The sequence below is a fragment of the Hemicordylus capensis genome, chromosome 6 (genome assembly GCF_027244095.1).
Source record: "Hemicordylus capensis ecotype Gifberg chromosome 6, rHemCap1.1.pri, whole genome shotgun sequence".
NCBI classification, from domain to species: domain Eukaryota; kingdom Metazoa; phylum Chordata; class Lepidosauria; order Squamata; family Cordylidae; genus Hemicordylus; species Hemicordylus capensis.
The window spans coordinates 10,150,871-10,163,096 of NC_069662.1; the positions used below are offsets into that span (position 1 = coordinate 10,150,871).

The following is a 12,226-nucleotide window of genomic DNA, read 5'->3' on the forward strand; positions in this document are numbered from 1 at the left end:
TGGGGTGGGCAGGGTTGCACCCAGCCTCATGCAGAGGTGAGACATATTTGAGATGCTGTCCTGAGATGAAATGACCAACTGACAGGAAGCACAGCAGTTGCCTTTGAATCTCTTGTCCTTCATAGTCCAATGTTAGCTTAGCACCTACTCAGAGAGTCATTAGCTGGTCATATCTAGGACCAAGTAAGAATGTTTAAATCTCCACCTTTTTGCCTTATAGTGGCTATTTTTATTTTTTTTACTATACTGTGGGCACTGGTGACATTAATGGTGATGGCAGTAAGTAGAGAAATCCCAGGAACACTGGTAGGTCAGTGCAGGTATAGGGGATTAAGTTAAACTACTTGTCTTCAAGCAGAGGCATTTTTAGGGTGAAAGGGGAACTCCATGGAAAAGCCCACAGGGTTTTGGAGGGTGTCTGGCAATGGAACCCCTTTGGGGATTTGTTTGGTTAGGGTTTGAGCTTTGGGGCTCAGGAAGTGGAATGACTCAGGCAACCCTCCCTCGACTTAGCAAGCTATGTGGCTTTGAAGAAGTCTGAGCAGTCATGAGATTTCTAATAGATTTCAAGCTCAGTTGTATTGCCCAACAGTGGGGAAGGCAGTCATCATGTATGAGGCTAATTACCCTGTGGAGTTATTGGTATTACCCGCATTCTAAATTATTTTATTTTATTTTATTTATCTTTTTATATTTTATATCCCACTCTTCCTCCAAGGAGCCCAGAGCGGTGTACTACATACTTAAATTTCTCTTCACAACAACCCTGTGAAGTAGGTTAGGCTGAGAGACTGGCCCAGAGTCACCCAGCAACTATCATGGCTGAATGGGGATTTGAACCCTGGTCTCCCTGGGCCTAGTCTAGCACTCTAACCACTATACCACACTGGCTCTGTTATGTTATGCCACTGTAGTTCTTGTAGATTGTTAATAAAGTGAAGCCTGTGAGTCACTGAATGTGATTCATTATTTTGTGATTCATCATATTTATTTATTTATTTATTTATTTAGCACATTTTTATACTGCCCTAACCCAAGGTCTCAGGGCGGTTTTGCATGTGTCTTGTCTGTTATTGGGGTCTGGAAACAAAAACATTTCTCACCCTTTTGTATTATCAACTTAACAACCCAACCATTTGTTTTTGTTAAGCTTTGCAATGGTAAAATAGCTGATAGCCTCCCATTGAGGTGTCAAAAGAAATTGGTAACAGAAAATATCAAGTTGCAATACTCTTTGCAACTCTGTTTCTGGGGGAAACTCACAGAAGAGCAAACGACAAAAGTGTATTCCATTACAGCCCAAGTTTTTTTTATTATGAAAGCAAGTGTCATACAGCCTTGTGGGGAAGCATCCAAAGAGCTTACACCCATTGTCATAAAAATGTAATAATGAGAAACAATGATAGAAAATTTATTTTATTTTATTTTATTGGTTGGTTGGTTTGACAGATTTCTATACCACACCAAAACTTACGTCTCTGGGTGGTTCACAATAAAACTGAAGGTATGAGGTCGATAGGTCATTCCATATGACACAATAGTAAAGCTAGATTAATTGAGAAAAGCTTTTTAGCACAGCTCATATTAAAAGACAAAAACATCCTCAATATGTTCTCTTTACTAGCTGGTCCCTTTTGTTCAGTTCAGGCCTCAGCAAAATGATGTAGCATTTGGGGGAAAAGATAAAAGCCAGTAGCCCAGCACTAGAAGCTAAGATGGAGAAGATCTCCACAGCCACCATATATTTCCCTTTGGTGCTCAAGTAGGTAGGAACAAAAGACAACCAAACACTGCAGAACAACAACATGCTGAAGGTGATAAACTTGGCCTCGTTAAAGCTGTCTGGCAACTTCCTGGCAAGGAAAGCCACAGAGAAGCTGATGATGGACAGAAGTCCCATGTAGCCCAAAACAAGATAAAACATAAAGACAGACCCTTGGTTACATTCTGCTACAATCTCCCTAGTCAGGGACTGCATGTCAAAATCCGGGAATGGAGGAGAGGTTCCTAACCATATTGCACAAATGCCTGCTTGAAGATGAGAGCAGGAAAGGACAAGGGAGATGGACAGTCTTTTCCCTACCCACTTTCTCCTAGTAGACCCTGGCTCTTTGGCCATGAAAGCTAGAATCACTGTGATGGTTTTGGCCAGCATGCAAGAAATAGCAACCGAGAAAATGATGCTGAAGGCCGGTTGTCGAAGAAGACAGGTCAACTCCGCAGGTCGACCAATGAAGAGGAAAACACAAAGGAAGGAGAGCAGGAGGGAGATGAGGAGAGTGTAGGAGAGACTGCGGTTGTTGGCTTTGACAATGGGTGTGTTGTGATACCTCATGAAAGTCCCAAGCACAAAAACTGTGATGCAAGACAAGGAAAGAGCAAAAATGGCCAAAATGGTGCCCAAAAGTTCTTCATAAGACAAGAAAGTGATCACTTTGGGAAGGCATAAATCCTGTTCATCATTTGTATAATGATCTTCTGGACATTGATCACAGTCATCCATATCTGGAAAAGAAAATGTGCAGATCTGGACAAGATGTTTATTACTTTTATTTTAGAGGGGGAAAACCTTATACACTGCTTTTCTTGTCACAGGGTGCTATAAGGTAACTGCCATGTAGGGGGGAAAAATACAGAACCTTGGCTCCCATTAACTGACACCGTTTCTAATTCAAATTTAAGCAACTTATATTCCAGTCAACAGAATCTGAACCAATACAGTCACCCAGTCCTGGATGTTTTTAGAAATAGAACCAATCCTGAATGCATTTTTAAGTACTTAGAAACTTTCTTTAGAAATCAAATCTGTAATCAGTGGTCACTATTAGAAAATCCGGAATGAACAGCTCTTACCAATCTGTTTTGAAATCTTCCCTTCTGTACATGGAAGGCAATCATAGCAACAAAATGGCTTCCTTTCCTTCTTTGCTCTTCTATAACCTGGCTGACAATTGTCATTACACAATGAAAGAGGCAGTGCCTGTTCAAAATGAATGAATAGATTGCATTAACTTCCAAACACAGATTTTGGGAATTTGTACATAAAGCACTTGAGCTGTACATAAAGCTGTACATAAAGCACTGAAGCCTCTTTCAACTCATTTCATTTGGTTGACACCATCAAAGCTGTGGGGATAGGTATGCTGGCAGTTGGTCACAGCCTCAATACCCTTCTTTGGGCTTGTGAGAGCCACAATATCATTCCTTTATGTTTTCTTGTTCATTAAGGTTAGTAGACTGGAGAGTGGATGCAGCAGAAATAGCCATAGTCAGCTCTGAACCACAAACAGCTCCACTGACTAGTATTTTGTCTGGCATAGCAGGTTTCGTAGCTGCAGGAAACCTAAATCCTGACACAGCTGAACAGATAGGGGAAGTGCCAAGCTATCATCATCCAGGAAGCCAGTGCCAATGGAAGCAGCCACATAATGAAGAGATACTCATGATCCACCAAAAGTGGGCTAAGGGAACCTAGCCCAGTTTTGGTGGATCGTGTGCTGCCATGGGAGCTGTGCCGCTCCCAGCAGCAAACCCTCTTAATTCCCCCTCCCCTTAGCCAAGGTTAGCGGAGCGAGTGCTCCGTTAACCCTGTCTTTTGGATCATGCTCCACACCATGGCGGCACATGAGGAGACCCTCCGCTGGGAGGCTGAAACAAGCCTCCCGGCCCTGGGGGTCTCTCCCAGATGCCCAAGTGCTCAGGTGGGTCATCTTGAAAGTTCTGGAGACCACACTGCCCCCAATCCCCACAGCCCCACCGGATCTCCCCACAAACCCTCCGAAGACATGTCTCACCAATCATGAGACTCGCCTCAATGACTGCAGGAGCAACCACGTTAACCAAAACCATCCCTGGAGAGGCAGAAGTAATTAGATTTTTAGGTAAGACTCATGAATTCTTTTTTAAAGTAGAAGGAAACCATTCTTGGAGCACAAACATGGACCATCGTTACTTGTGGTGAATAATTTCTGAATAACCCATTCGGCATAACAGATGGTGGCGGGGAGCTTTGGAACCTGGGAGCTTTGGCCAGATTGGCTTTTTATCGTCTAAGTCATTGTGAAGCATAGTGGGGTGGGAAGAGGGCCGCACAAGCCCTGTGCCCCTCATAATATCCCACTGATTGGTCTACAGTTGACATGCATTATGTTTTAACTGTATAGCTTAACTGATTATTATATTTAGTAGTGGTGGCGGTAGCAGTAGTAGCAGCAGCAGCAGCAGCAGGAGAAGATGTAGAGGCTCTTCTCACGATCCATGAGGGGATCTCCCCACAGACACGCTCTCCCAACAGATGAGCAGTCAGACTGCCCCAACAGCCGTAGCCGCTGCCCACACAACCGCCGGCTTTGTCCCGGAGCCAGCGGAAGCTCCAGCATGCCCTGTGCATGCTGGAGAGATCACCCCAAGCCGGGAGGCTGCTTTTCAGCCTCCCGGTCGGGGGTCTCCTCATGAGTAGCCGCAGCGTGGAGCCACACTGTGGCAACTCACAAGCAGAAAAACCGGGTTTGTGGAGCGCTCACTCCGCAAACCTGGTTCAACTGCCGGGCTACTTAAGCAGCCGAGCCCGGTGGTTCTCACAATGAGAGGAAATCAGACTAGCCTCCGCTAGCCCAATTTCCTCCCATCGTGTGAATTGCCTCATAGTAATAGTGTTGTCCCAAAAAGTGGGTTCTTGCCTGGCATGCAAGTGCCAATAAACATGCCAGAGGTGGAAATCTTTTAAAGTTTATGCTGCACAGAGCAATCAGTGCCGGGGATCGTCCCCAAAGCAAAGCACACCCAGCAAATTCAGCATCTGCGTTGTATAAGAACATAAGAACATAAGAAGAGCTCTGCTGGATCAGGCCCAAGGCCCATCTAGTCCAGCATCCTGTTTCGCACAGAAGCCCACCAGATGCCGCTGGAAGCCTACAGGCAGGAGTTGAGGGCATGCCGTCTCACCTGCCATTACTCCCCTGCAACTGGTACTCAGAGGCACCCTGCCCTTGAGGCAGGAGGTGGCCTACAGCCCTCCGACTAGTAGCCATTGATAGACCTCTGCTCCATGAAGCCATCCAAACCCCTCTTAAAGCCATCCAGGTTGTTGGCTGTCACCACATCCTGTGGCAGAGAGTTCCACAAGAGGATCACGCGTTGTGTGAAAAAGTACTTCCGTTTGTTGGTCCTAGACCTTCTGGCAATCAATTTCATGGAGTGATCCCTGTTTCTAGTGTTGTGTGAGAGGGAAAAGAATCTCTCTCTCTCCACTTTCTCCACACCATGCATGATTTTATAGACCTCTATCATGTCTCCCCGCAGTCGTCTTTTTTCTAAACTAAAAAGCCCCAGGTGTTGTAGTCTTGCCTCATAGGAAAGGTGCTGTAGTCCCCTGATCATCTTGGTTGCCCTTTTCTGTACCTTCTCCAGTTCAACAATGTCCTTTTTAAGATGTGGTGACCAGAACTGTACGCAGTACTCCAAGTGTGGTCGCACCATAGTTTTGTATAAGGGCATTATAATGTTATCTGTTTTATTTTCAATCCCCTTCCTAATGATCCCTAGCATGGAATTTGCCTTTTTCACAGCTGCCGCACATTGAGTCGACACTTTCAATGAGCTGTCAACCACAACCCCAAGATCCCTCTCCTGGTCCGTCACCGACAGCTCGGATCCCATCAGCATATACTTGAAGTTGGGGTTTTTCATCCCAATTTGCATCACTTTACACTTGCTAACATTGAACTGCATTTGCCATTTTGTCGCCCACTCACCCAGGTTGGAGAGATCCTTTTGGAGCTGCTCACAATCCGTTTGAGATTTCACTACCCGGAAGAGTTTGGTATCATCTGCAAATTTGGCCACGTCGCTGCTTACCCCTGCTTCTAGATCATTTATGAATACATTAAAAAGCACCGGTCCCAGTACAGATCCCTGGGGGACCCCACTTCTTACTTCCCTCCATTGTGAAAACTCTCCATTTATACCTACCCTCTGTTTCCTGTCTTTCAACCAGTTAGCAATCCACACATGTACTTGTCCCTTTATCCCATGACAGCTAAGTTTCCTCAGGAGCCTTTGATGAGGAACTTTGTCAAAAGCTTTTTGGAAGTCCAGGTAGACTATGTCAACTGGATCACCTTGATCCACATGCTTGTTGACACTCTCAAAGAAGTCCAAAAGGTTGGTGAGGCAAGATATATCTTTGCGGAAGCCATGCTGGCTCACTCCGAGCAGGGCCTGTTCTTCTAGGTGCTTTACAATTTTATCCTTGAGGATGCTTTCCATCAATTTGCCTGGAATGGATGTTAGGCTAACTGGCCTGTAATTTCCCGGATCGCCCCTGGATCCCTTTTTGAAAATCGGTGTTACATTTGCCACTCTCCAGTCCTCTGGTACAGAGCCCGATTTCAGGGATAAGTTAAATATTTTAGCAAGGAGGTCGGCAATTTCACATTTGAGTTCTTTGAGGACTCTTGGATGGATGCCATCTGGCCCTGGTGATTTGTTAGCTTTCAGTTTTTCCAGACAGTTTAGAACATCATCCCTTGTCACTTTTATCTGACTCAGCTCTCTAGCCTCCATCCCTAAAAAGTCTGGTTCAGGAACAGGTATCCTCTGCCGTGAAGACAGATGCAAAGAACTCATTCAGTTTCTCTGCAACCTCCATATCCTCCTTAATAATCCCTTTCACTCCCTCATTGTCTAATGGCCCAACCGCCTCCCTGGCAGGTTTCCTGCTTCTGATGTACTTAAAGAAGTTTTTGTTATTCCCCTTGATACTTTTGGCTAAATGTTCCTCAAACTCTCTTTTCGCCTCCCTTATTGTCACCTTGCATTTCTTTTGCCAGAGTTTGTGTTCCTTTTTGTTCTCTTCGTTTGGACAGGCCTTCCAATTTTGGAAGGAAGTCTTCTTCCCTTTTATGGCTTCCTTGACGGTACCCGTTAGCCATGCTGGCATCCTCCTGGACTTAGTGGTACCTTTCCTCCTTTTGGGTATACAATCTAACTGGGCTTCTAGTATTGTGGTTTTGAGTAAACTCCATGCACTCTGGAGCGAAGTGACTCTCCTGATTTCCCCCCTCAGCTTTTTTTTCACCATACTCCTCATTTTGGAGAAGTTTCCTCTTCTGAAATTCAAAATGTCCGTGTTAGACATCCTTGGTGATTCTCTCCCCGCATGTATGCTGAATTTGATGGCACTATGGTCACTGTTCCTTAAAGGGTCGATGACACTGACATCACGCACCAGGTCCTGGGTGTCACTCAGAATTAGATCTAAGGTCGCCTTGTCTCTGGTTGGTTCCATGACCAACTGTTCTAGGGCACAGTCATTTAACGTATCTAGAAATTTGACCTCTTTGTCCTGACTTGAATGTGAATTTATCCAGTCTATGTGTGGGTAGTTGAAATCACTCATTATTACAGCCCTGCCTCTCCTTGACGCCTCCCTGATTTCCTCCTGCAACTCCCAGTCACTGTCATCATTTTGATCCGGAGGGCGATAGCACGTCCCCAGTAGCACGTTTCCTTTCCGACCTTGTATAGTCACCCACAGGGTTTCTGTGGAGGACTCCAGTCCACTTAGGTTTTCTAGCTTATTAGATTCTATCCCTTCTTTAACATACAGTGCTACCCCTCCTCCAAGGCGCCCCTCCCTGTCCTTTCTGTAAAGTTTATACCCAGGGATAACAGTGTCCCACTGGTTCTCACTGTTCCACCATGTTTCTGTTATGCCCACTATGTCTATTTCTGCATTAGCAACCAAGCACTCCAGCTCACCCATCTTGGTTCGGAGGCTTCTGGCATTGGCATACAAGCCCCTATACGCTGAATCTCTCCCCTGATGTATGCTACTCTTTTGACTCTTTAACCTGCTGGCACAGGCTCCCATCTGCTCTTTATGCAGTTTTGCTCCATCCCCTTCTATTTTATTTGCATTCTTTGCAGCCTCACACTTTAAAGGATGGCTTTTACCAAACGGGATACTGCCCAGCTCCCATCGGCTGTTCCCCAGGTGTCATTTTAAAAGCTGCTCTGCAACCTTTTTGATTTTAAGCGCCAGCAGTCTGGTTCCATCTTGGTTCAAGTGCAGCCCGTCCCTTTTGTACAGGCCTTGCCTGCCCCAAAATGTGTCCCAGTGCCTAACAAATCTAAACCCCTCCTCCCGGCACCACCGTCTCATCCACGCATTGAAACCGCTCAGCTCTGCCTGTCTCACTGTACTTGCGCGTGGAACAGGTAGCATTTCTGAGAATGCTACCTTGGGGGTCCTGGACTTCAAAATGCTACCTATCAGCCTAAATTTGGCTTCCAGACCTCCCGACTGCATTTCCCCACACCGTTGGTGCCGACGTGCACCACGACAGCTGTCTCCTCCCCAGCACTGCCTAGGAGCCTGTCTAGACGCTGCGTAATGTCCGCAACCTTCGCACCAGGCAGGCAAGTCACCGTGCGGTCAACACGCGGGTCACAAACCCATCTCTCTATCCCCCTAATGATCGAATCACCAACTACAAGGAGGCCCCCACCCCCCAGAGGAGTATCCCCTGTGCGAGAGGATATGGGCTCATCATCCACGGAAGGGGTCCCTTCTAAAGGAGCATCTCCCTCTTCCTCAGACTGATGTCCTCCTTGCCCAAGACCTTCATTCTCCCTGACAGCAGAGGAGCTAATGGCCCTGGAGTGGGATGCCTCTATCACATCCCTGAAGGTCTCGTCCACATGCCTCTCTGTCTCTCTGAGCTTCTCCAGATCCGCCACCTTGGTCTCGAGGGAACGGATTTGTTCCCTGAGAGCCAGGAGCTCCTTGCACCGAGCACACACCCACGACTTCTGCCCATGGGGCAAATAGTCGTACATGTGGCACTCTGTGCAATACACTGGGAAGTGCCCCTTCCCCTGCTGACCTTCTATCTTCATACTGTTTTAGTTAGCTCTTTACAGTATTTAGGGAGCTTATTGTCTGTTTATTAGATATTTTGTTAGGATAGGTCTCAGCTGTAATGGTCAGCTATTTAACTGTCCAAACAGCCTTTCCCAAGAATATGAAGGATATGAGAGAGGGATATGTACTTACGTTCTCTTCTCCACCAGGCTCCTTGTGATAGCGATTGCGATCGCGATTTCAGGGGCTCATTCCAGGCTCCCCCGCACACTTCCCGCTAAACTCCTGCAAAACTCCTACGTCCTGTTCGTTATGCTCTCGGGCCTTCACCTCATATGTAGAGTAGCCTTCCAACTGTCACACAGGATGAGAGCCAAAGGAAAGGAAATGTGGGGCCCCGCCCAGCCCTAGCTGACTCCACCCCCACCAATCAGCAAACAGTGCCTTTAGGGAACCCTAAGAACTCCTAGCCCTCTGATATCTTAACCCTAACAAGGAACCCTAGCAAGGAACCCTAACAAGTATGAGTAGTTACACAAAGTTTCAGCTTCATCGTACTCCGTTAGTCCCCCTCCCTTTCTGCTAGTCTTGATGCACTTAGATAAACACAGGCAAACATTCTTTAGCATAAATGATCCCTCTGAGCTTTTAGTGTAACCTCTTTGTGCAATCTGTTATCTCTTGCATTTACAGAACAAAGAACAAGGAACAAGGAACCATTTTCTTCCTTCCTTTTCATGGGAAGCAGAGGTTAATTTGTTGCAAGCGAAAGGCTAAGCTAAGCTGGCAGTTAAAGCAGTCATCTGACTTAGTGACCTTCCATGGGAGGTGGGGAGTATGGCTGCATCCTGGCTCATCATTAGTAGTAGGTGAATCCCATCATTGCCTGTGCAAAGTCATTTTGAGGCAGTCTTTGTTGGTGGCTGGTCTCCCCTTGGACCATTTTGGAACACACACTCCTTTAGGATTGGGGCCATTTCTGTGCTGGCCGCCAGGGAAGTGGGGGGAACATGCTTTAAGGCAGATCAGCAGATGATCATCTCAGGCCTATAAGTCGTATGTCCAAAAGGGTCTTAATTAGTTCATGCAACAGCCCCCACCCCCGCCCCAATGTCTGATTGTAATTTCCTTATCTTCTCAGATTCTCCTCAGTCTGGATTGTGGGTCAGAGCACTCCTTTGTGGGCTTCACAGCTCTGCAAGGATCCTCACCTGGGCTTCTGGCGGGGAGCTGACATATACTGGGCTTGTCATAGTACAAGAGTCGGGATGCCATTTTACCTGGTTGCTTGGGTGACCCTGTGGAGTCTGGAGAAGGGTGTGGCCAGGGGCGTAACGATAGGGGGGGAAGGGGGGGCATGTGCCCCGGGCGCCACTCGGTAGGGGGTGCAAAAAAGTGCCCGCACTGGTCCCCTGCCTTTCACCAAAAAAAAATTTTTTGTGTGAAAAAAATTTTTGGTGAGAAAAATTTTTTTTTGTCTGCACTGCACAGCAGGCAGTCCGCAAGGAGCAGTCCCCTCCCCGGGTCCCGGCGCCCCCCCTCCTCAGCGCCACGGGCGTCTAAAATTGCAGAGAGACAGTGCCTGCCTGCGGCCGCCTGCCTGCTTGCTGCTCTTCTTTCTTCAGCATCATCGTCAACGTCTCCTTCATTCATATCACTCCGCTAGCCTGAGCTCACTCCCCACCCCGCCCCGTGGTGCTGCCCCCTGCCACCAGTCGCACATGCGTGTCGGGAGGGAGGAGGACACGCCGCGCATGCGTGTCTGGCAAGTGGGAGGAGAGCTCGCCGCCTGCACGTGGACTTCTTCATTGCGTGCGTTGACTCGGCGGTGACCACGAGGCAGGGTGGGAGAGCCCAGAGCATTTGTGTTGCTGCTGCCGCCAGCTGCCTGCTATGTCTGTGTCGCACTCATCACATTATTACAAGGACAACAAGGTGTGTGTGTCTGCACAATGGCAACCCGGAGGGGGGCGCTTCTTTGGGGAGCGGCTTGCTTGCTTGCCTGCCAGGGTTAAGGCATTTCAGAGGAGCAGAGATTGCCGCAGCCGAGTCTCCACCCCCTCCCTTAGTGAAATCTTAAGTGGCTGACTGGGAACCCCCGCGCGCACACAGAAACACCCCTCCTTCCGCTGCTCAAGTACGCTAGAACTTTTCCCAGCAACTTCTAGTTGATTAAATAATATACATGTTGGCTGCTGAGGCTAGCTCTGCATGGAGCCTCCCAGATCCCTTCAATGGTGACTGAGTTGGTGCTGATCACTGATGATGATGATGATGACAGGGAGCCTTTTTCTTAAATTACTGAGCAAGCCATTCAGTAGAACTTTAATGACTCTGAAATGGAGACAGATGCAGTTCCATCTCGGTTTCCCCCTTCCCTAGTTTTCCATCTCGGTTTTCCCCTTCCTCTTTCCTTTCCAGATGCTGTAATGAGAACACATCACTTTCGTTCCAAGGTAATTTATTTAGCACGCAATCTCAAGGTCAGAATGAGTTTTCTTACCAAAATACAAATCACTGAAAGTATTTATTTTTCTTTAAGAGCTCTCGCCATCTTCTTTTAAAATTTTGCATGGAAATATTATAATTTTTAACTATTTCTAACTATTTCACTTAAATTGTTAAGTATCCTAATAAACTATTCTAATGGTTTGCTTGATAACAAAGGTATTTTTCTAATGTTTCCAAAGTAAGAATACTTTATTTCATATGGCAATTATATATATATATATATATATATATATATAGAGAGAGAGAGAGAGAGAGAGAGAGAGAGAGAGAGAGCACCATCGAGTTGGTGTCGACTCCTGCTAACCACAGAGCCCTGAAGTTGTCTTTGGTAGAGTACAGGAGGGGTTTACCATTGCCTCCTCCCACACAGTATGAGATGGGGGGGGCGCAATTTCAGTGTTTGCCCTGGGCGCCGTTTTCCCTAGTTACGCCTCTGGGTGTGGCATCCATCCTGTGGGGCTTTTGTTCCCTTCAGGAGGCAGTAGGGATGAGAAGGGTCCAGGCTGGTCACATCCCAGTGGGGTTGAGAGAGGAAGGCAGGGAGAGCTACAGGAAACAGTGATCTTGTGCCTGCCATGGAATCCTCGCTGTCCTGGTTTTCTGACCTTGTATCTTGAAGAAAATGTTTTGGCCCGAGTTTCCAGTTGGCAGTGTTTGCCCTTCATTACAAGGATCTTAAATGAGGTCATAGGCTTATGCCCTAGGACTGTTCTCGCTATTGTAGAGATGTTACCTTGCATCAATTGGATGATTGCCTCAGATGTGGCTGCTCTTAACCCGCGAGGAAGATGAATGCTGAGGTGGCCAAGATACTTTGTGGGCATGGGGATGTTGTCATTCGACAACCTG

At 47.0% G+C, this 12,226-nt stretch overlaps 1 protein-coding gene across 1 annotated transcript; it reads right to left on the bottom strand.

Annotated features, from left to right (window-relative positions):
- Window positions 1-1,603: 1,603 nt before the first annotated feature.
- Window positions 1,604-10,119, bottom strand: LOC128329742 (vomeronasal type-2 receptor 26-like). The gene is made up of 3 exons (XM_053261355.1): window positions 10,078-10,119; window positions 2,854-2,980; window positions 1,604-2,505 (listed from the first exon to the last, which is right to left on the bottom strand). The coding sequence occupies exons 1-3, from the start codon at window positions 10,117-10,119 to the stop codon at window positions 1,604-1,606; spliced, it is 1,071 nt and encodes a 356-aa protein (XP_053117330.1).
- Between the last annotated feature and the right edge of the window lie 2,107 nt (window positions 10,120-12,226).